Genomic DNA, 26,606 nt, shown 5'->3' with positions numbered 1-26,606 from the left:
CTTAGCTAAGTGCTAAAGCATGCTATTGCTGCAATTAAATAGGAATTTGCTGTAACACAGGCATGGAATGTCCAATCTGCCCCAAACTTCACACGTTTGATAAGAGTCATGGCCTGAACACATCTACATGAGAATATTCAGTTATAGTAATAGCGCCACCTGCTGTCAACAGGAAGTGACATGTTTAACACTGTTGTGGTCTCCTAATAACATATATAAAAGAGCCAGCAAGTGCTAAACAGGTTAGCAACATACTAGAAACATGCTAGCAAACACTTAGCTAAGTGATAAAGCATGCTATTACTGCAATTAAATAGGAATTTGCTGTAACTCAGGCATGGAACGTCCAATCTGCCCCAAACTTCACATGTTTGATAAGAATCATGGCCTGAACGCATGCCTATGCTCAAATTCAGTTATAGTAATAGCGCCACCTACTGGCAACAGGAAGTGACATGTTTAACACGTTGATGCCGTTCTAGCAACATGTTAAAAATGCCATTGAGTTCTAAACATGCTAGAAACATATTAAAACATGCTAGCAATACTTAGCTAAGTGCTAAAGCATGCTAATTCAATGAAACAGGACTTTGTTGTTACTCAAGAAGGCAATGTACAATCTACCCCAAACGTCACACGTTTGATAAGAGTTATCTCTTGAACACATGTCCATGCTCATATTTAGTTATAGTCATAGCGCCACCTGCTGGCAACAGGAAGTGACGTTTAACACTGTTCTTGACTCCTAATAACATATAAAAAAATGCCAGTAGGTGCTAAACATCCTACCAACATACTAGAGACATGCTAAAACATAATAGCAAACACTTAGCTAAGTGCTAAAGAATGATATTACTGCAATTAAATATGAATTTGCTGTAACTCAGGCATGGAATGTCCAATCTGCCCCAAACTTCACACTTTTGATAAGCGTTCTGTCCTGAACACATGACCATGCTTATATTCAGTTACAGTCATAGCGCCACCTGCTGGCAACAGGAAGTGACATGTTTAACACTGTTGTGGACTCCTAATAACATATAAAAAAGTGCCAGCAAGTGTTAAACATGCTAACAACATACTAGAAACATGCTAAAACATGCTAGCAAACTCTTAGCCAAGTGCTAAAGCATGCTATTATTGCAATTAAATAGGAATTTGCTGTAACTCAGGCATGGAATGTCCAATCTGCCCCAAACTTCACACTTTTGATAAGAGTCATGGCCTGAACACATCTACATGAGAATGTTCAGTTATAGTAATAGCGCCACCAACTGGCAACAGGAAGTGACATGTTTAACACGTTGATGCCGTTCTAGCAACATGTTAAAACATGCTAACAATGCTTAGCTAAGTTCTAAAGAATGCTAATTCAATGAAACATGACTTTGTTGTTACTCAAGAAGGCAATGTCCAATTTGCACCAAACTTCACATGTTTGATAAGAGTTCTGTCCTGAACACACATCCATGCTCATATTCAGTTATAGTCATAACGCCACCTACTGGCAACAGAAACTGACATGGTTAACACAGTAATGCAGTACTAACCACATAATTATTGTGTACTAAGCATGCTAGAAACAGACTGAACATGCTAGCAACACTTAGCTGAGTCATGAAGCATGCTATTATCACCATTATACAAAACATTTTGTAACTGACTTTGACATACTCTTACTATATATACCTCCTTAAATGTACATTTCCCAACCATGCTCTGCCTTCCTAAAGCCACCGAGTGTTGATGGCACGGGTGCGAGGGCCCTTTCATCGCTGCTTGCAGCTTTAATTATTATTATTATTATTATTATTATTATTATTATTTTGTCAACCTTTCGGGCACTTTTGGGGCCCTTAACATGCTCGAAAACTCTTGAAACTTTGCACACAGGTCAGAACCCGCGGCCATCAGGGCCGGGCTGAGGCTGGTACCCGGGCGTGGCAGGGGGGCTCGACAGCGCCCCCTGGAACGGGATCCGAACACGTGTCCATAAATCAAACACGCTTGCATGTAATAATATGAAACTCGGTACACATATAGATCTCATCGGGCCGAACAACTTTCGTGCTCTAAGTTTTACGCCAGACCAACAGGAAGTCTGCTATTTAGGGTTGTTTGGAAACGCATGCTGTGGAATTTAATGTACTCCTCCTAGAGAATTCATCCAATCTCCTCCAAACTCGGTCAGCATGAAGTCAAGACATTGAGGATGCTAAATTGCGGACGGATTTTTGATATCTCGAACGGTTTGGCCGTGGCGAGGAAACGAATTTATGGCGAAAAAATGAAACAGGAAGTGTGTTATAACTTCTGCATACATTAACTGATCTTGATGAAACTTCAGCAGTGTGTTCGTTGTAAGAGGCCGATCGCACAGATGTGACTATTGTGAGTCAAAGTTATAGCGCCACCAACAGGCAGCAGGAAGTACATCACTATTAAAATGCTTTGAAATCACTGTCTTATTTTTACCAGATTTGCTTCAAACTTTATGTGTACAATGTAGACACACGGCAGATGTAAACCTGTGAAAGGATTATTGATATCTTAGATACTGTTGCCGTGGCAACGCATCAAACTTTAATATTCTTTTTTTATGCTTTTGAGACTCTTAACATACTTGAAATTGCATGAAACTCGACAGACACATCACATTTATTAGCCCGTAGACATGTGCAAAGTTTCAGAAACGGGCGTGGTGAGGGGCTCAGTAGCGCCACCTTTAGTCATAAGTGGGGGGGTTAGTTTTATCAACAGCAACAAAACTTGGTATGTTTATTGTTCTCATCAAGACGGACAACTTTCTAATTTACATGATCTATCTCCGACCAACAGGAAGAGAGATATTTTGGTTTGAATGTGGATTTTTTGAAGAATTTTCTCTCCCTCTCTCTGTGTCTCTGTGTGTGAGGGGAGGGGGGATTTGACTATTGCTTTTATATTGTTAATCAAGGTTTCAGGGGCTTTTGGGGTCCTTAACATGCTCAAAAACTCTTGAAACTTTGCACACAAGTCAGAACCCCCTGCCATCAGGGACGGGCTGAAGCTGGTACCCGGGCGTGGCAGGGGGGCTCAACAGCGCCCCCTTGAAAGGGGTCCCAAAACTTGGTCCATAGATCAAACACGCTTGCATGAATTAATATGAAACTCGGTACACATATAGATCTCATCGGGCCGAACAACTTTCCCCCGGTCAAGTTTTACGCCAGCCCAACAGGAAGTCGGCTATTATGGGTTGTTTGGAAAACGCTTGCTGTGGAATGCGAAGTACTCCTCCTAGAGAATTCATCCAATCCCCAAATATATTAAATATGCTAAATTGTGAATGGATAATAAATATCAACAGTTTTGCTATAGTGAGGGACTAAAGTAATGTACAAAAAGGAAACTAAAAGCCTCATCTTCTAAAAATGTAATTAAAAAACATTTATTTCTATATAAAAGTATACAAATATCACAACTAAACCCATTTTATTCTTTTTTTTTTTCAATTTAATAATTATTTATAAGTTTAAAAATAGTAATTGTACTATTTAGTCCCATAAAAGTCAAGTCATACATAGGGCTATACTGCCCTCTTGTGTTCAAAATCAGGTAGGCCTATTGTATCTACATAAAAATATACTAGGTTTGTGACGGTGAGAATATTTTACCACTGGTTAATCTATGTGTGACACCGCTGGGGGCTTTTGAATCGCCAACTTAAAAACGAAAGTAAAATATGCTCGTCCGCACTGACATTGATAGTGGTTGAGCGAGCGTTTCAAATGAATTCCTATGGAAGTAGGAATTAACTGAAAAACGTTCACTCTGTTCTGCTCGTTCCTCGCCGTGGATGCGCACTGTTATGAATGCCCGTGCAGCCATGAGCATTTTAGTTTAATTTTACAATTAGCGCCTTTCGGGGGGTGGATTGCTTGAAATTATTTTACAAAAGCACAATGTTGTGTTTTATTGCGACTGTACACACATATAAGTTAACACTTTGCAGTTTGAATGTCGTCCTGTATAATGACGGAGTATGTTTTTATGTGTCCACTCTTCAATCGCGCCCACGCCACACACACACACACACACACACACACACACACACACACGGTTTACTATCTTTGTGGGGACTCTCCATAGACTTAATGGTTTTTATACTGTACAAACTGTATATTCTATCTCCTCACACTAACCCTACCCCTAAACCTACCTATCCCAGAAAACTTTCTGCATTTTTACATTTCCAAAAAAACTCATTTTGTATGATTTATAAGCTTGTTTACCCATGGGGACCTCTATTTAGGTCCCCACTGTGACACGAGTCCCCATGAGTCTGTGTGCATTCAGGTTGAAGTCCCCACCGGGATAGAAAAACATGAACACACATACACACACACACACACACACACACACACACACACACACACACACACACACACACACACACACACACACAAACACACATTCCAGCATTGCAATCTTGACATCGCAGCCTGTTCATTATAGCCTTAATAAAATATAATAATAAAATAGTTAACCTAACATATAAAAATTACACTGCTCTAAATAGTCAGTAGTACAATTCGTACATTCACAGTAAGCACTGCACCACTGTGATGTTTCAAGCACATTTTTGCGCGTGTGAAGAGGATGATTTTTTCCGTCGATATTGGAACACGAGTGAAGAACAAAGCCTATAATAAAGAAAAGTTTAGCATCCAAATACATCGCAAATGCTGAAACATTTTGATTCTAATGAGAGGGTTACGTGAGCCCAACAGTGCTTACTTTCGTTTTTATTTTTACATTAAATTTAAAAGATTTGTTGTGGAATATTTTGAGTGTATCATAAAATCAGAATAAGGTAATAAGGTTTCTGTCTTTTATATATATATATATATATATATATATATATATATATATATATATATATATATATATAGCTGCGAGCAGCGATGAAGGGCCAAAGCCGGTGGCACCGCCACCCCGGTGCCTTTAGGTAACTAAAGGCAACAGGGGTGCGGTGCCACCGGCTTGGGCCCGTAATCGCTGCTCGCAGCTATATTTATTATTATTATTATTATTATTATTTTTTTCTACTTCTTGGGCACTTTTGGGGCCCTTAACATGCTCAAAAACTCTTGAAATTTTGCACACACGTCAGAACCTGCGGCCATCAGGGCCGGACTGAAGCTGGTACCCGGGCGTGGCACAGGGGCTCGACAGCGCCCCCTGGAATGGTGTCTGAAAAATTGGTCCATAAATCAAACACGCTTGCATGTAATAATATGAAACTCAGTCCACATATAGATCTCATCGGGCCGAACAACTTTCGTGCTCTAAGTTTACACCAGCCCAAAAGGAAGTCGGTTATTATACGTTGTTTGGAAAACGCATACAATGGAATGTGAAATACTCCTCCTAGGGAATTCATCCGATCGCCACCAAACTAGGTGTGAATGAAGTCAAGACATTGAGGATGCTAAATTGCGGACGGATTTTTGATATCTCGAACGGTTTGGCCGTGGCGAGGAAACGAATTTATGGCGAATAATGGGACACAGGAAGTGTGTTATAACTTCTGCATACATTGACTGAACTTGATGAAACTTCAGCAGTGTATTCGTTGTAAGAGGCCGATCACATGGATGTGACCTTTGTGAGTCAAAGTTATAGCGCCACCAACTGGCAGCAGGAAGTTTGTCATTTTCAAAATGCTTTGAAATCACCCTCTTATTTTTACCCGATTTGCTTCAAACTTTATGTGTATAATGTAAATACATGGCAGATGTAGACTTGTGAAAGGATTATTTATATCTTAGATACTGTTGCCGCGGCAACGCATCAAACTTTAATATTCTTTTCGGATGCTTTTCAGACTCTTCGCATGCTTGAAATTGGATGAAACTCGACAGACACATAACACTTATTAGCCAGTAGACATGTGAAAAGTTTCAGAAATGGGCGTGGCAGGGGGGTTCAACAGCGCCACCTTGAACAGGGTCTGAAAACTTGGTCCATATATCAAACACGCTTGCATGAATTAATATGAAACTCGGTACACATATAGATCTCATCAGGCCGAACAACTTTCCCTCTGTCAAGTTTCACGCCAGCCCAACAGGAAGTCGGCTATTATGGGATGTTTGGAAAACGCTTGCTGTGGAATGTGAAGTACTCCTCCTAGAGAATTCATCCCATCCCCACCAAACTCGGTGTGCATGAAGTCAAGACATTGAGGATGCTAAATTGCGGACGGATTTTTGATATTTCGAACGGTTTGGCCGTGGCGAGGAAACGAATTTATGGCGAGAAAAGAGAAACACGAAGTGGAATAACTTCTGCATACATTAACTGATCTTGATGAAACTTCAGCAGTGTGTTCGTGGTAAGAGGCCGATCAGATGGATGTAACTATTGTGAGTCAAAGTTATAGCGCCACCAACTGGCAGCAGGAAGTGTGTCACTTTCAAAATGTTTTTGACAAAAGTGGGGGGGTTAGTTTTACCAACAGTTAAAAAAAATCACAATATATGTTGGTCTCACCGAGCCGGACAACTTTCTAATTTACAGTTATTAGCTCAGAGCAAAAGGAAGTCAGATATTTTGGTTTGAATGTGGATTTTTTGGATATTTCAGACTCTGAGTATTTAGCTACTCTTCCTAACTGGTTTATTTTATTCACACCAAACTTTTTCAACATGATGAAAACACATTAAAGATGCTAAATTGTGAACGGATATTAAACATCTCAAACGGTTTTTCTATAGTGAGGGACTAAAGTAATGTACAAAAAGGAAACTAAAAGCCTCATCTTCTAAAAATGTAATTAAACACCATTTATTTCTATATAAAAGTATAAAAATATCACAACTAAACCCATTTTATTCTTTTTTTTCAATCTAATAAATATTTATAAGTTTAAAAATAGTAATTGTACTATTTAGTCCCATAAAAGTCAAGTCATACATAGGGCTATACTGCCCTCTTGTGTTCAAAATCAGGTAGGCCTATTGTATCTACATAAAAATATACTAGTGACGGTGAGAATATTTTACCACCGGTTAATCGACGTGTGACACCGCTGGGGGCTTTTGAATCGCCAACATAAAAACGAAAGTAAAATATGTTCGTCCGCACTGACATTGATAGTGGTTGAGCGAGCGTTTCAAATTAATTCCTATGGAAGTAGGAATTAACTGAAAAACGTTCACTCTGCTCTGCTCGTTCCTCGCCGTGGATGCGCACCGTTATGAATGCCCGTGCAGCCATGAGCATTTTAGTTTAATTTTAAAATTAGCGCCTTTCGGGGGTGGATTGCTTGAAATTATTTTACAAAAGCACAATGTTGTGTTTTATTGCGACTGTACACAAATATAAGTTAACACTTTGCAGTTTGAATGTCGTCCTGTATAATGACGGAGTATGTTTTTATGTGTCCACTGTTCCATCGCGCCCACGCCACACACACACACGCACACACACACACACACACACACACACACACACACACACACACACACACACACACACACACACACACACACACACATTCCAGCATTGCAATCTTGACATCGCAGCCTGATCATTATAGCCTTAATAAAATATAATAATAAAATAGTCAACCTAACATATAAAAATTACACTGCTCTAAATAGTCAGTAGTACAATTCGTACATTCACAGTAAGCACCGCTCCACTGTGATGTTTCCAAGCACATTTTTGCGCATGTGAAGAGGATGATTTTTTCCATCAATATTGGAACAAGAGTGAAGAACAAAGCCTATAATAAAGAATAGTTTAGCATCCAAATACATGGCAAATGTTGAAACATTTTGATTCTAATGAGAGGGTTACGTGAACCCAACACTGCTTACTTTCATTTTTATTTTTACATTAAATTTAAAGGATTTGGTGTGGAATATTTTGAGTGTATCGTAAAATCAGAATAAGGTAAGTCAAGTAATATTTTCTGTCTTTTATATATTTATATATGTGTGTATATATATATATATATATATATATATATATATATATATATAAATATAGCTGCGAGCAGCGATGAAGGGCCAAAGCCGGCGGTACCGCCACCCCGGTGCCTTTAGGTAAAGGCACCGGGGTTGCGGTGCCACCGGCTTGGGCCGCTATATTTAGGGCCCAAGCCCTGAAAGGGCGAAGGCCCTATTGTTTTCGGTAGGATTATTATTATTATTATTATTAGGGGTTCAAGCACGAAGTGCTGAAACCCTATTGTAATTGTACTGATTTTTATTAGGGGTTCAAGCACGAAGTGCTGAAACCCTATTGTTATTGTAAGGATTTTTATTATTAGGGGTTCAAGCATGAAATGCTGAAACCCTATTGTAATTGTGCTGATTTTTATTATTATTATTATTATTATTATTATTCCGCCCTAAAACGCATCGTGCAGCCCAAACCGTAAGAGCTGGAACCTTGAAACTTGGCCAAATGGTAGTCCTCAATTTGGGGAGAACCTATCAAAGTATGACCCAGATTGGCCCATAGGTGGCGCTACAATGACCACATTTACTAAATTGCTCATAACTCCTAGACAGTTTGTCCTAGAGTCTCAATTTTAGCATCACTGTGATCCCTGGATCCAGACGGACAAAATGGCTATCTCCAAATCCCGATCCGAGCAAAAAAAAAATTCTATGGGCAATTTAGTGAAAAACCTACTTTTGCAAACTAGTCCTAGGTTTTTGGCCCAATCGGAACCAGACCAGTCTAGCACAGTTCTCTGGAGTCTCTAGATCAATAATTATCGAAAAAAAGTTGAACTTTTGCATTGGCCTGGCTGTAACAGGGTCATTCAGGAAAGGGGTGGGACAAAAAAACACTCAAAAGCCTATACAACCTAAGGGAAAACCCCAAACTTCACAAAAATCGATGAGCAGATGTGTCAGAACATGGTGAAGAAGCATGCCAAGTTTCGTGAAGATCGGACAATAGGTGGCGCTATAACTGTCCAAAACGTCTCTTCTTATTAGGGGTTCAAGCATGAAATGCTGAAACCCTATTGTAATTGTGCTGATTTTTATTATTATTAGGGGTTCAAGCACGAAGTGCTGAAACCCTATTGTAATTGTACTGATTTTTATTATTATTATTTTTCTTCTGCCGTAAAACGCATCGTGCAGCCCAAACCGTAAGTGCTAGAGACTTGAAACTTTGCCAGATGGTAGTACAAAAATCGAGGAGAGGTTATCAAAATATGACCCCGATTGGCCCATAGGTGGCGCTACAGTGCAAAAAACAAAAAAAAATCATATTTTTGCTTAAATCTCATTAACCGTTTGTCACAGACTCAAGTGTCTTATATCATTGGAATCCTTGGGTCAAGCCGAACAAAAAAGGCCTCAAGGATTTCATTTCCGGTATGCAAATTTTCCGCCATTTTGAATTATGTCCAAAACCTACTTTTGCGAACTAGTCCCTGGTTTTGTGTCCGATCGGAACCAAACCAGTGCAGAAATGTTCTCTGGAGTCAGAATATCAATAATTATTGAAAAAAAGTTGAAATTTCGATTGACGGTCGCTAAGGGGCGCCAAAATGTTTGAAGAAGGCGGAGCCTATTTTACTAAAATGGCTATAACTCCAGAAGTAAATGAGGTATATTCACCAAACTCGGTACACCTGTGTAAGAGGTCAATCTGAGGTCATAGTAAAAAGATTGCGGCGATTGGCCACATGGTGGCGCTATAACATGAAAAAAACTTAAATCAGGCTGTAACCACCTGACCGTTAGTCCGATTGACTTGAAAATTGGTATGCAGTGTCTTGGTCCAAGCTGTCATGTATATCTATGAGGACATTGGTGTATCTCAAAAAACATGGCCGCCATCGGCCAATGAAGTTTGAGCACCTATTAGACAAGGTTAACGGAGGCCGATCGGAACAAAACTCGGTGGGCATGTTCGACTCATGGCCCTAGAGGTCTGTAAGAATTTTGAAAGAAATCGGCCACTAGTTGGCGCTAACGAGTTTTATGGCTCTGTAATCACGTGGTGTTACACTTATCATCACAAAATGCATATCATTTGATAGACCTGCTCATGCTGAACAACTTTGCCTCTAGAACCATTGCTGTCAATCAAACAGTTTATTAATTATTCACGAATATGTTAAAAACCTACTTTTGCGAACTAGTCCCTGGTTTTTTGCCCGATCGGAACCAAGCGAGTCTAGGACAATTCTCTGGACTCTTTAGATCAATAATTATCAAAAAAAGTTGAACTTTTGCATTTTTCGCATGGGTATAATTGGGTCATAAAGAAAATGGGCGTGGCAAAATGCAAACAAAAGCCTATAAATCCTAAACAAAAACTCAGAACATCACGAAAATTGGTGAGCATATGTGCCATAACATTCTAAATAAGCATGCAAAATTGTATGTAGATCGGATGATAGTTGGCGCTATAACTGTTAAAAAGCAATGGTAAATTGCCTGTATTGGCTGTAAATGGACTTTTCAATCTATTATTTCAGTGGTTAAAAGCTTTCTAAATAAATCTTAATGTCTTGAATGCTTAAATGCCTTAAAGGCCTTAAATGCTTGAACCCCGATAAATGCTGCTTGCAGCTTTAATTATTATTATTTTCCCCTAAAACGCATCGTGCAGACCAAACCGTAAGAGCTGGAACCTTGAAAGTTGGCCAAATGGTAGTCCTCAATTTGGGGAGAACGTATCAAAGTATGACCTCGATTGGCCCATAGGTGGCGCTATAGCGACCAAAAGCGCGAAACTGCTCAGAACTCCTAGAACGTATGTCGTAGACTCAAGTGTCTTATATCATTGGAAAGCTGGACGCCTGACGAACAAAACGTATATCTCCGATTTCATTTCCGCCATGATAGATTTTCCGCCATTTTGAATTTTGTCAAAAACCTACTTTTGCGAACTAGTCCCTGGTTTTTCGCCCGATCGGAACCAAACCAGTGCAGAAATGTTCTCTAGAAACTGAAGATCAATAATTATCGAAAAAAAGTCGAAATTTCGATTCACGGTCGCTAAGGGGCGCCAAAACGTATGTTATGGGAGGGGCCTATTTTACTAAAATGGCTATAACTCCAGAAGTAAATGAGGTATCTTCACCAAACTCGGTAAACCTATGTATGAGCTCAATATGAGGTAACAGTAAAAAAATCGCGGCGATTGGCCACATGGTGGCGCTATAATATATAAAAAACATAAAACAGGCTTTAACCACCTGACCGTTAGTCCGATTGACTTGAAAATTGGTATGCAGTGTCTTGGTCCAAGGTGTCATGTATGTGTATGAGGACATTGGCGTATCTAAAAAAACATGGCCGCCATCGGCCAATGAAGTTTGAGCACCTATTAGACAAGGTTAACGGAGGCCGATCGGAACGAAACTCGGTGGGCATGTTCTACTCATGGCCCTAGAGGTCTGTAAGAATTTTAAAAGAAATCGGCCACTAGTTGGCGCTAACGAGTTTTATGGCTCTGTAATCACGTGGTGTTACACTTATTGTCACAAAATGCATACCATTTGATAGATCTCCTCTTGTTGAACAACTTTGCCTCAAGAACCATTGCTGTCAATCAAACCGTTCATTAAATATTCGTAATTATGTTAAAAACGTACTTTTGCGAACTAGTCCCTGGTTTTTCGCCCGATCGGAACCAAACCAGTCTAGGACAATTCTATGGACTCTCTAGGTCAATAATTATCAAAAAAAAGTTGAACTTTTGCATTTTTCGCATGGCTATAACAGGGTCATTTAGAAAATGGGCGTGGTAAAATGCACTCAAAAGCCTATAAATCCTAAACGAAAACTCAGAACTTCACAAAAATTGATGAGCATATGTGTCATAACCTGCTAAAGAAGCATGAAAAATTTTATGAAGATCGGACCATAGTTGGCGCTATAACTGTTAAAACGCTTTAAAACCATATATTTCCTATGGTAAATTGCCTGTATTTGCTGTAAATGGTGTCTTCTATCATCATATAATGTTCATATCATAATGTTCAAAACCAGTGCAGCACAATTCTCTGAACTCTCTAGATCAATAATTATCAGAAAAAAAGTTTAACTTCTTCAAAAGGTGATTTTATATGAATATAATGACATATTAAGCCAATAAGTGGTATTTTACTGCCCCCTGCTGTCATTTCATCATACTACTCCCTAATATTGTTATAAAATTCATATTTAGACTTTATAAAATCATTATTTTAACATTTACAATCACATTTTGTCAAAACTCATCTATTGAGTATTACTATTGACAATTGTGTTACACTGAGATATGGAAATGGACGAAAGTAAATGAATGAAATGAAACGAAAGTAACGGCATTTAAGCCACGCCCCCGAATACAAATTCATTCATAACTCGAAAACGGAAAGTCGTTGCGCGCTCAAATTTTGATGGTGAGGACCTCTCCGGGCTCTTGATCGAAACGTGTCGTCGCGGGCCTCGGTAGCGCGCCCCCCGCGTATCGCGAATCCGCGGGACCCCCGATTTTGAACGGCCATTACTCCCGACCCAGACCACCCCGAACATTGTGTGAGAGCTCGTTGGAAAGGGCGCGTCCTTGGCTAGCTTCGATTCAAATGTGGTGTTATTTGCCCTGGGCATTCCAGAGATAATAGCCCGAACAGATATGCCTTATAACAATCATAACTCCCAGCCCCAATCGCCCAAAAACACGTTGATGGTCTCATTCAACAGGGCTCCTCAAGCACTATCTATGCTCTGAGTTTCAGAATTTTTCGCCTTTTGGTTCCTGAGATATAAGTAAAAAAACAAATTCCCATTCATTCATTCAAACACTTCAACTGTAAAATGTAAGCTATAATACCACTGTTGTCCACTAGAGGGAGCAGCAGGATTACGCATGATCTTTTAATTAGCTTCAGTATTGGGAAATAAACAAATGCTTTAAGAAGCAATCTTTTTTATTATGATGTTTTTTTTTTATTATGATATTTTTTTATACATTTTATTTTTTATTATGATTATGAACGGTTTGATTGACATTAGTGATTCTTGAGGCAAAGTTGTTCAAGATGAGGAGATGAAGATATTTTCACAATATCACATCCTAAAAACATTGAAAACATATTTGTCTTTGTGTGTGTGTGTGTGTGTGTGGATGTGTTTGTGTTTGTGTGTGTGTGTGTGTGTGTGTAAGCATGCTTAATGGAAAGAACATGGAGAAACTGCTTTGTTTTACTGGTGGATAAAAAAAGTCTTTCAAATGAAAGTGAGTCAATTAGTGGTCTTCTACTGCCCTCTGCAGGACATTCTACTTAATAAAATATTTTCATCTGTGCTTTTGCATTAGTTTTTGGACTATATAAAATTACTTGCATGAAAATCACCTATTATAACACAGTCATGTTTTGTCAAATTTTATCACTTCATTTTTACTGAGCTCTCAGTTTGAACAATTCTGCCTCTCAGTGATTAATTTGAAATCTGAAAATGGTGTTATACAGAGGAGATTTGCAATTATCATTTTGTTACCTATCTTTTATTTTAAATATCTACATCTACAACAAAATGTGTGTGCATGTGTGTGTTCAAGCATGGTTAGTGTATTAAGTATTATTGTTTAAGTATTATTGTTTTCATTTACATTTTAACCACCAGAAGAAGAACACTCATTGGTTCATTCTGCTCACTAAAATATTATTTTTCATTTTTTTTCAATTTGAAATATTGTTTAAACTTAATAAAATCATTAAAATAACATTTCAAATCATATTTTGTCTGTTTATAAATCCCACAGACTCACATTGGCTGCAATACTAATGTTTTTGTAAAACACAGACCTGATAGTCTAATCTGTGTGTATTGTGCATATATTATTGATATTATTACTATTGCAAATCATGTTATTGTAACTCATATCTTAATAGAATATTATTTGTAATTTTAATTCTTTATTTCTTAATTGTTTTTTTATGATTACTACAGATATTATCACCAAAGATATCAACTACACCTTCACTTTTAGTATTGACACGCTGCACACACAGCACAATCACACACTCACTAATGCATTCAAATAAATGTAATCTTATTGTGCTACTTTATTTGTACATGATTAGAATGAACAGAAATCTAAGAATATTTTTCTTCTTTTGTTAAAGCCATTTCAGACTCCAAGTAAGCATTATATTACTAATCATCTATTTTAAAGGTGCCATACAATTGAAAACTGTATTTATCTTGGCATAGTTGAATGATAAGAGTTCTGGACATGGAACTGACATACCGTGAGCCTCAAACACCATTGTTTCCTCCTTCATGTGTAAATCTCCTGTTTGCAAAAGACCGCTGAAAAATGAGTGAATCCCACCATAACACCGACTGTGACGTTGGAGTCAGGATCATTAATATTTATACCCCCCAAATTTGCATTTTCCAGTCCATGTTCTAGGCCAGGCAGTGTTAATGTGGACCTGCACAGCCGAATCATCAGAAGATCTGCAGGTATTGTGAAGAAGCAAGCAAGGACAATAGTGAAAATGGCAGATCATGGATATAAATGTTATGTCTGAGGCTGTGCTGCGAATTTGAGAACTTTTCATTCCCTTCCCACAAAACTGTCAACAGGCATGGTTGATGTTTACAACAGGATACCTCACCATTTTAATTCAAAGCTGTTAGTTTGCTCTTAACGGAGGCCGATCAGAACGAAACTCGGTGGGCATGTTCGACTCGTGGCCCTAGAGGTCTGTAAGAATTTTTAAAAATCAGCCACTAGTTGATGCTAACAGGTTTTACAGCTATGTAATCACGTGATGCATATCATTTGATAGATCTCCTCATACTGAACAACTTTGCCTCAAGAACTACTGCTGTCAATCAATTTGTTCATTAAATACTTGCGATTATGTTAAAAACCTACTTTTGGGAACTAGTCCTAGGTTTTTCGCCCGATCGGAAATATACCAGTGCAGTACAATTCTCTGGAAGCTCTAGATTATTAATTATATAAAAAACTTTAACTTTACCCATTGGGTAGCCATAACAGGATCATTTAGAAAATGGGTATGGCAAAAAAACACTCAAAAGCCTGTAAATCCTAAACAAAAACTCAGACAACTCACTAAACTGCCTTATGTGCTTAAAGACCCTAAATGCTTGAACCCCGCTAAATGCTGCTTGCAGCTTTAATTATTATTATTATTATTCTTCTGCCGTAAAACGCATCGTGCAGCCCAAACCGTAAGGGCTAGAGCATTGAAACTTTGCCAGATGGTAGTACAAAAATCGAGGAGAGGTTCAGAGATTATGACCCCGATTGGCCCATAGGTGGCGCTATAGCAACCAAAAGCGCGAAACTGCTCATAACTCCTAGACCGTATGTCGCAGACTCAAGTGTCTTATATCATTGGAAAGCTGGACGCCTGACGAACAAAACGTATATCTCCGATTTCATTTCCGTCATGATAGATTTTCCGCCATTTTGAATTTTGTCGAAAATCTACTTTTGCGAACTAGTCCCTGGTTTTTCGCCCGATCGGAGCCAAACCAGTGCAGAAATGTTCTCTGGAGTCTGAAGATCAATAATTATCGAAAAAATGTTGAAATTTCGATTCATGGACGCTAGGGGGCGCAAAATAATCGTTGTGGGAGGAGCCTATTTTACTAAAATGGCTATAACTTAAAAAGTAAATAAGATAGCTTCACCAAACTCGGTACACATGTGTATGGGTTCATTCTGGGGTCACAGTAAAAAAATCGCGACGATTGAACACTAGGTGGCGCTATAACATGAAAAAAACATGAAAAGGGCTATAACCACCTGACCGTTAGTCCGATTGACTTGAAAATTGGTATGCAGTGTCTTGGTCCAAGGTGCCATGTATGTCTATGAGGACATTGGCGTATCTCAAAAAACATGGCCGCCATTGGCCAATGAAGTTGAGCACCTATTAGACAAGGTTAACGGAGGCCGATCGGAACGAAACTTGATGGGCATGTTCGACTCATGGCCCTAGAGGTCTGTAAGAATTTTGAAAGAAATCGGCCACTAGTTGGCGCTAACGAGTTTTTTGGCTCTGTAATCACGTGGTGTTACACTTATCGTCACAAAAAGCATATCATTTGATATATCTGCTCATGCTGAACAACTTTGCCTCAAGAACCATTTCTGTCAATCAAACCGTTCATTAAATATTCATGAATATGTCTAAAACCTACTTTTGCGAACTAGTCCTAGGTTTTTTGCCCGATCGGAACCAGACCAGTCTAGGACAATTCTCTGGACTCTCTAGATCAATAATTATCAAAAAAAAGTTGAACTTTTGCATTTGGATGGCTGTAATAGGATCATTTATAAAATGGGCATGGAAAAATACATTAAAAAGCCTATAAATCCTAAATAAAAACCCAGAACTTCACAAAAATTGGTGAACTTATGTGACATAACATCATTAACAAGCATGCAAAATTTCATGGAGATCGGACGATAGGTGGCGCTATAACTGTTAAAAATCTTTAAAACCATATATTTCCTATGGTAAACTGCCTGTATTGACTGTAAATGGTCTTTTCCATCTCTGAATATATAATTTTCATATCATAATGTTAAAAACTAGTGCAATACAATTCTCTGGACTCACTAGAACAATAATTGTCAGAAAAAGTTGAACTACTTCATTTGGATAGCTATAATAGGTTCACTTCAAAATGTGGCCTTTACCAAGTGTCCCCGAAAGCCTATATCTCTTTAATGAATGTTCAAACCTTCTTAAAAACAAGTCAGAACATGTGAAATATCACTCTGAACATGCATGAAAATTTTCAGACAGATCTGACAAAATTTGCCTCTATAACAGTTAAAAAGGTGAAAATGATATGAATATAATGACATATTAAGCCAAGAAGTGGTATTTTACTGCCCCCTGCTGTTTAAAATAGTCATGTTGTCATATTGTTCTATAATTTATATTTAGACTTTATAAAATCACTATTTTAACATTTACAATTACATTTAGTCAAAAATCCATCTGTTAAATTATTAGTATTGACAGTTTGATCACATCATATATTTCAAATGTCTGTATCTACAATATAATGTGTGTGTGTAGTCTTAGGTTTCTGAATAAATTCTGAATGATCTGATTAATAGCTTACAAAGACTTTGTGAAATGTTTATAGACCATTCAAATATATTTTCATAATGACATATCCCAATAGCATTGAAAAAACAACATTTGTCTTGTGTGTGTGTGTGTGTGTGTGTGTGTGTGTGTGTTAACATGCATTATGGATTTAAAATGGAAAAACTGGTTTGCTTTAGTGCAGAAAAATGGTGAAAATCAAGAAGTTTAAAGTGAAAGTGAGCCAATATGTGGTCTTCTACTGCCCTCTGCTGGCCATTCTACTTATTAACCCTCTATTGCATAGCGTTGCCATATGGCAACAATTACTTTATCTTAATTTTTTTTTAAAGCTGTGATATAAAATCTATGTTTTTACAGTTAGTTGTGAAAAGGGGGCTTTAACTTTTAAGAAAATACAATTTATGAGGTCACATGACCAGGATATCCTGTTTGCCAGTCCTTTTTGCTCATGGACATTGACATGCAAACATCACTGTCTGGGGCTCCTGAAGATAGCCTTTTATTCAGAATTTTGGAAAATTTTCATCAAATAAAAAAATTAAATCAGTATCTGGGGTAAGTAAACTTTAATTTTTTAACATTAAATTCAGTTTTGATTTTATAAGTTTTTTGTAATATGCTAAAATACATTTGTTGCCATATGGCAACTATATGCAAATATGGAAACGTCCTGGTGCATTCAACCTAATGGAGTCCCATTGACTTACATAGCATGAAACTACTCTGAGACTATGTTTACAACTTTTGCTTATATTTTAAAGGTAAAAACATTAGACCTTCACAAGCTGTTGTGGTGGGGAAAAATAAAAGAGGGCCCCAAAGCTTTGTCCCGCCAGATCCTGTCCGCAGAGACCGCACAGACCACTGGCCCTTGCATGCATCTGAGAAGGGCAGATGCAAAATGCCAGGATGCAAGGGCATTGTAAGAAGCAAGTGCTCCAAGTGTTTAGTTTTCCTCTGCTTCACTGACTTTCACAAGTCATGAAGAGAATTAAATGAAATGAAACAGCAAAAAAAATGACTAAATGAAATGAAACGAATGAATAGTGTATTTCAGTGAGACAGGTTCCAGGTTCCTGGTTATTATTACCAGACATTTCAGATAACTGTTGAAATTATATAATGTTTTTACTGTATAAATGTTTGTTTAAACATTTCACTAAGTATGAGATGGATTTGTTGAGTCTTGTTTTAAATAAAATTAGTTTTTTTAATTTTTTTTGGATTTTATGGTACTTTCCACGATTGCATATTGTTGCCATATGGCAACAATTTACCAACGACCCCCCTTTAAACTTTTTTTTAGATTTTTTTTATATATATCTGTTATTTAGCTCATGTTAAGTAATAAAAACATGCAAAACATTTTTTACAATGTCTAATTAATAATGCGTGCAATAGAGGGTTAATGTCTACCCACATATGCTTTTGCATTCATTAGACACTAAAAATCACTTATATAACAATAAAACACTAAAAAATCACTTATATAACAATTACTATTGTAGCACAATCATATTTTGTCAGAGTTTATCACTTCATTTTTACTGATACTTCACATAATTGCTAGCAATGTGGTAAATCATGGTTAAATCACACTAAAAACATGGTAAATCAATAAATGATACTAGAATGTGGTGTATCAAGGTAAATCATACTACAATCCTGGTACATCATTCTAGAACATAGTATATCATGGTACATCATGCTAGAACATGGTAAATCATGGTAAACTATGCTAGAACAGGGTAAATCATGGTAAGCCATGATAAATCATAATAAACTATGGTAAATCATGTTAGAATGTGGTATATCATGGTAAATCATGCTAGAACATGGTAAATCATGGTAAACTATGCTAGAACAGGGTAAATCATGGTAAACTATGATAAATCATGATAAACTATGGTAATCCATGCTAGAATCACAGTAAACAATGGTAAATCATACTAGAATGTAGTATATCATGGTAAATTATGCTAGAATATGGCAAATCATGCTAGAATCATAGTAAATAATACTAGAATGTGCTAAATTGTTGTGGGAGGAGCCTATTTTACTAAAATGGCTATAACTCAAGAAGTAAATGAGATATCTTCACCAAACTCAGTACACATGTGTATGGGTTCAATTTGAGGTCACAGTAAACAATTCTATGGAGATCGGACCATAGGTGGCGCTATAACTGTTAAAAAGCTTTAAAACCATATATATCCCATGGTAAACTGCCTGTATTGGCTGTAAATGGTCTTTTCCATCTATTATGTCCGTGGTTACATGCTTAGTAGTACTTATACTATACCATGTGTCAAAATGATTGATGACTTCCGGTCCCGCCCACTAGATAAGACATCTGGTCCCCGCCCTTCCGGTTGTCCGTTGAGCTGTCCCGCCCTTTCTGTCGTGTACAGATAAGAATATGGATTGTCGTATTGACCGTTTGATCATGCGTTTTGACCGTTCGATCATGTGTTTTGACAGTTTTATCTACCGCATATGTTGTTTTTTATCTATTATCTTTCCGGCATATGTTGTTATGGTTTGCCTATCGTCCTAGCTAGTCGTAGATCATGTGGTTTTGACAGAAAGTTTGAAGACTGTGTCACACACACAAGCATTATCTCTTGTGGACACAAGCTGGGTGTATTTTCTGTGTTTTTGATCTGTTTTTGACAGAAAGTTTGAATTTGTGGTCTGTATTCACTGAATGTGTCAGCATGTGATATCTCTGCTACGCAGACGTCCACCCTCACATTCCAGAGCAATGTATATAAATGGGTGGTAGTGTGTTGTAAAACCATCACCAGAAACATGAGCTACATGAGCATGGATGGTTTATCCTCTCCTCAATCCCCAGAGCCGGGGGTGTGCGACCAAATGATGGAAAGGCTGACTATGGCGCCAAGAAAAAAAAAACCTTTCGGCCGCATCCGTTTGACAAGTTTTCTCCATGAACTTTCGGAATGGACTACAGCTGAATATGTAATGTGTAGGAACCGTGTATTCGGATACAAATTTCACAAACCAACTCGAGTTGTTACACTCTACACCACTGACAGCGTCGGAGAGTTTCAGCCTGGGGAAGATACGTGTGTGGTATTTCCTGAAAAAGACTGGACTCTCTTCTACAATCGTGTCTGGAAGGATCTGAATGATGACGGCGAAGAGCCTTTGTACATTTCGGAGTGGGACGGGGTGACCGATAATGTTCGGTACCGCGTGGTAGGTGACCATACTAACAAGAGCCCTACTGATTCTGTTTACATATTCTGTTGTAGAGACAAGACAAAGCTCAACAACAAGCGGTCGGGACGCATCCAGCCTAACGAGCATCACGATCTGTATGAAATGCAATTTTTGTTCGACTGGTGCGATCTGAATCTCCTGAATATGGTTTTTTCAATCATCAACAAAATGTTCAAATGGTGTGACATGCATGACGAATACAGCAAAATTAAAGTGCAACTGTTCCACCCTCAGACATGCCCACGGAGTGGCATATGGTCTCGACCATCCCCACCCATTTACTACAGCCATCCTAAAGCTCGCAAGCCAGACCTATCCAAATAACGCCTATTAATCAGGTTTTGACTGCTACAACAACCCCGCCCCTTTACTACAACTATCATAAATTCCTGCGACCAGACCCTTCCAAGCAGCATTTATAAACCATGGCTGAAGACGCCGCTTCAGAACCCCATCATGTATGCAGCTGCGGTATCTCTTTCGGCAGCATTCTCGACCCTCCCGACGACAACGCAACCATCCATACTCTGACTGACGCCTGCGGGCCATTGGGGATACACAAAGACTGGGCTCCGGCTAAAACTATCAAACGCCGCATAGACTTTGAATCATGCATTGAAAGCGATTGGGGTCCAGGTAACATTTTCAACCCTGAACCATTGGACCTGCGCAAAGACTGGAGTCTGGCTGAAAGACGCAAACGTAGCTTAGACTGGGATCCGGAGATCGAGTGCGACTGTGGTTGTACTAAACCTTGGTCACCACCACCACCACCACCATCACCATCCAACAAAAAGCTTGAATCTCCCAACCTGGCTGACCTCTCTCATGCTAAACCCGGTTTCGATGCTACAGACGGATGTTTCAGTGACGTGGGATTCAAAATCATAAAAGCCGCGACAGTGGTTTTGCTGCAACATCTCATCGGAAAGAAGCTGAAGGACGAGTGCGAAGGGTGTGAGATTGATCACCCTAGTCAACTGCAACATTCCTGCCTGTTCGACCCACCTAACTACTACTTTGACACATATTTTGATGAACTTTCAGCAAAACTGTTTAGACCCTATTTTCATGCCATCATCGGTATCCTCCTAGGTCGGTTGGGGTTAAAATCTCACCCCCAACGTATTCAAGGAACAGTCGGGACTATTCTGCACGAATTAAAAGACGAACCATTCATCGCCGCTAAGCTAGAAGAAATCAGGACGAGACTTCTGGACAAACCCTGTGAGGAAATAGTGCACGACGTCGTTGATCTCTGGGAAGGTATTTCGATCGTGAATGGAGAGTGACCAAGACCCCACCAGTATGGGTGCTGCCAGTAGCCTAACCAGCTGTATGGAATTCCTGTTTAAAGGACATTACAGACGACAGATGACAAAACTGATGAAAAAGATTATCGATTTCGCATCACGCGACGGTCATCCACCTATGGAGGCAACTACGCGTGAAGCAAATTTCAAGAAACAAATGGTGTATATAAGAGGAGCGGCTAATTCATGGGATGATTTGACGGACAAATGCGCTTATGGTACCGACCCCCCCGGTGTAATGATAAAACAGGTTCTAGATATGATGTGTGAGTCGCAACTCCCGCTCGGGGTCACCGATGTGCTATGTACTTGTACCTATGTGGTTGATGTGTGTACCGAGTTGGTGAAGAAATCAAAAGAAGAATATGACATCAATGATGAGAGCGATGCTGTTAAAATTATCGAAATGGATGTCGCCATCGATGAAATTGTTGAAATGTACGTCGATTACATCCTAGACAAAAACATGATGGCCTGTCGCGATTTTCTTTTCTGGTTAGACTATCAGTGATCCATTTTACTTAGACTATGCATGTAACATCGTTATATCTAATTTTACTATATTCCGTTTTGTACTAACATCATTATATTCAATTTTACTTAGATTTTGTTGTACTAACATTATTATTATTATATCCATGTATACTATCTTGTATTATATCCATTTTACTAGCGTTATATTAACACCATTTTACTTCAATCATGTATCCTGTAATTTTTTAATAAAAGATTGATTCAAACCACATGTACGCGTTATTCTTTTGCAGCGGTTGAAACGGCAGCATGTCGGAGCTCATGAAAAAGGCTTATTATACACCCTCCAACCCCGGCTCTTTAGGGGGTAAAAAACGATTAAAAGACGCCGTCTTAAAAGATAGCGGCGTCCGACTAAGCGATAAAAAGGTTTCAGAATGGTTGTCTGGTGAGGATGCTTACACTTTACACAAAACAGCTCCTATAAAATACAAACGAAATAGAGTGGTTGTGTACGGGGTCGATACCCAGTTCCAGGCCGATCTAGTCGACATGATCGCCTATGCCAAGGATAACGACGGCAATAAATATCTGCTGACTTGCATAGACGTATTTAGCAAGTACGCGTGGAGTCGCGTGTTGAAGAATAAGAGTGGGCCTGAGGTCGCTAGAGCGTTCGAGTCTATACTCGAGGAGGGTCGTGTGCCACAGAAATTGCAGACGGATCAGGGGAAGGAATTTTTTAACAAACAATTTCAAGATGTAATGAAAAAGCACAACATTGATCATTTCGCTACCGCTACCGATTTGAAAGCCAGCGTCGTAGAACGATTTAATAGAACGTTAAAGAGTCGTATGTGGAGATTTTTAACGGCTACAAATTCCCGACGATACATAGATGTTTTACAAGACATTATGCAGGGGTACAACACCAGCCATCACCGAAGTATCTGCATGAGACCCGTGGACGTCGACAAAGTAAACGAGGATCAAGTGTTTCAAAACTTGTATGGTGATATAAAGAAGACCGAGAGAGTCGTATTTAATTTCAAAGTCGGCGACGTCGTCAGGATTTCTAAAGTGAGAGGCCCGTTCGCTAAAGGTTATGAGCAAAACTACACGGAAGAATTTTTCACCATATCCGCATGCATTCCGCGACAACCCCCGGTCTACAGACTCAGCGATTATGACGGTGATGTTATCGAGGGTGTTTTTTATGAAAAAGAGTTGCAAAAAATAATTGTGAGTAAAAACAAATCTTTTAAGGTGGAAAAGATTTTAGGTCAGAAAAAACAAGGGAAATCTACGCTTGTTTTAGTGAAATGGCTAGGCTGGCCTTCAAAATTCAATAGTTATATAGATAAAAAAACACTGTTGGACTTAAAACACCCCGACGTTTAATGGATGAGTTCATACGAGCAAAGGACAGTCATGGATGATCAAGGGTTCTACATTACGCTACCGTGCAATGCATCGAGCTCGGTTTACCCCGAAAATCGCATATCCGGCTATACAACCAGGTTAGCAAAAGCTATACAATTGAAAGGACAATGGGAGGTGGGGCTCGCCGAAATCGAATATCCTAGAAGTTGGTATAACTTTAATGACAAAGACGGGGGTTTCACCCTGTACACAGGCCCCGTATTCAAAAATAGTGGGGGCCCCAAAGACGCACTTAAAAAAGACTTACCCACGTTTTTTGTATCGAGGATATTATACATATCTGGTGGGTACTACGCGAACATTCGTGCGATCCTCCGCGTGATAAATCAACTTCTAACACCCACGGCCGTATTGGATTACGATGAATTAAAAAACAAAGTGTTTCTGATCGCGAAACCCAATGTTTCAGTCAGTTTTCAAGGCAGACTAGCCACTATTTTAGGAATGATACCGGACGATGCTCTCGGACGTTCGAACTACCATAAAGAAGCAGATTTTACTACGAGCCATATCACGTACGCTCCTCATCAATCCGATATCAACGCCGGGTTCTACACAATGTACGTTTACACCGACATCATTCAATATCAATCGGTCGGTGATTCTTACGTCCCGCTTTTGAGATGCGTACATATATCGGGTAAAAGCAACGACACGGTCATTTCTAGATACGACAACCCGCATTACGCATCGATCAACAAGGATCACATCACCAGCATTACCATAGAGTTGAAGGACGACCAAAACCGTGAAATACCATTTTCTTACGGGAAAGTCATCGTAAAACTACACTTTAAACCAACGAATCATTCTATTCTTTAAAATGAGTTATTACTATAGCCCTAGAGAGCACAATACCGCGGACTATGTGGACTATTACCGAAATCAGGCCGGCGGGGGTTTGCCAGGCTATGCCGGGGGAGGGGTTATGTACGGGGCAGGGCTAGGAGGACTTTTCAGAGGTTTGTTCAGGATGGCCATACCTCTGTTAAAAAGAGGATTTAGCATCGCGAAACCCCACCTAAAATCCGCCGCTAAAAATATAGTATCCGACGTCGTCTCAAACGTATTGACGCGGGCGCATAGCAATAATGCTAATGCTCAAGACGGATCTGGGCTGATGGTCATGGCCCGTAAGAGGATGTCTAAACCGCCTGGTGTGAGGAGGCGTGGTCAATGGGGTAAGAAGAAGAAGAAAACAACAAGCGGAACAAGGAGACGTCCAGTCGTACGTAGAAAGCGTAAGAAGTCTGTTAGTCGAAAAGCGGCGGCCAAGAGATTCGTAAAAACCATATTCTAACATGGCGCTACTACATCGTATGTCGGGAGAATGCATCAAGTCCGAGTTGGACTTATTTACGGTCCCGCTGACGCAGACAGTTATTGAGAAAAACGGCTATTTAGAAGTTGCCCCTTTATCCGCCATATCGGACACCGCTCCATTAGAGTTTTTTATCGCAGGCAATGGCGATGATTATGTGGACCTAAATAACACGATGCTCTATCTACGCCTGAAAATCACGAGACCTAATGGAGAGAACATTGTGCATCCTGCACGGGTTGCCTTAATAAATTACCCCGGAGCCACCATATTTTCACAAGTCGACGTGACCCTGGGCGATCGTCTGATATCGCAGAGTTCGAGCACCTACCCTTACCGCTGCATCATAGAGAGTCTGATCAACTACAGTAAAGATGCGTTGGAATCTCTTTTCTCCGCCGGACTGTTTTACAAAGACACTGCCGGTCACATGGATGTGAATGACCCCGTAGGGCGTAACGCGGGGTTGACAAAGAGATCGACCTACACCACCGAAAGTAAGGTGGTGGAGCTGATGGCCCCTATACACAGTGATATATTCTTTCAAGAAAAACTTTTGCTGAATGGAGTTGATATCAAGATACGCCTAATTAGAGCAAAAGATGAATTCTGTCTGATGAGGTGCGATGACGTGGCTTACAAAATAAAAATAGAGTCGGCGTCCCTATTTGTCAAGAAAGTTGCCGTAGCACCTCCGGTGAGACTGGGCCACGCCCAGGCGTTACTCTCGACAACCGCAAAGTATCCCATAGATAGGGTGGTTCTAAAAAATTTCTCCATACCTGAGGGTACACGCGTTTCAAATCAAGAAAATCTGTTTTTAGGGACCCTACCAAAATCTATCGTCATAGCCATGGTCGACAATGACGCATTTACCGGCTCCTACGAAAAAAATCCATTTGCTTTCAAACATTACGATCTTGAGTTCCTGGCCGTCTATGTAGACGGTCAACAATTCCCCTCCAAGCCTCTACAGCCTAATTTCGAAGCTGGTACGGCAGTGCGTGAATTTTATCAGTTGGCGATGACGACAGGAAGACATCTTAAAAACCAGGCACTCTCTATCGACAGGGCAGATTTCCTGAACGGATACACGCTTTACGCGTTTAACCTCACGCCTGATGAAGACTGTGGTCAGCACATTTCCCTCATCAAGTCCGGGAATATCAGACTCGAAGCTCGATTCAGACAACCGCTGCCGAATACCGTTAATTTATTAATTTACGCCGTATTCGACAGCATCATTGAAGTGTCTAACCGACGACAAGTACTAGTCGATTACTACTGAGATGAATACTCTACAACTGACCGCTATCATGGATAAAATTACGTGCAGGACTCATTTTCTCGGCGTGCTACCGAGCGATCAACTACCCGAAAAACCGCTTAGGATCTTACCGTCGATGGCCGTCATAAACACCCACCCTGCTCGGCTACCGGGAGAGCATTGGGTTGCCGTTTATTTAACCCAAGAGGGAGCCGCTTGTTTTTTCGATAGTTTTGGCAATCCGCCCAACAGCCCTCGCTTTCCAATCTCCATCAATAACTTTTTAACTGGCAACAACGTCGACGTGTTATATTCCGACAGACGCGTCCAGGATTTTTCATCAGATACCTGTGGTCAGCATTGTGTGTTTTTTCTCTATCATTTAGTCAGAGGTTACGACTATAACCATGTGAT

At 39.5% G+C, this 26,606-nt stretch overlaps 1 protein-coding gene across 1 annotated transcript; it reads left to right on the top strand.

The window, feature by feature from the left end:
* Positions 1 to 24,905: 24,905 nt before the first annotated feature.
* LOC307155263 (uncharacterized protein F54H12.2-like) lies at positions 24,906 to 26,213 on the top strand (the record flags this gene model as incomplete). Its single annotated transcript, XM_079865825.1, has 1 exon — positions 24,906 to 26,213. One exon carries the CDS (start codon positions 24,906 to 24,908, stop codon positions 26,211 to 26,213), a length of 1,308 nt encoding a protein of 435 aa, XP_079721951.1.
* Positions 26,214 to 26,606: the final 393 nt, after the last annotated feature.

Source organism: Squalius cephalus (genome assembly GCF_949319135.1).
Source record: "Squalius cephalus genome assembly, chromosome: 3".
NCBI classification, from domain to species: domain Eukaryota; kingdom Metazoa; phylum Chordata; class Actinopteri; order Cypriniformes; family Leuciscidae; genus Squalius; species Squalius cephalus.
The sequence above is the reverse complement of the archived record's forward strand: the minus strand, read 5'-3'. Positions and strand labels throughout refer to the sequence as shown.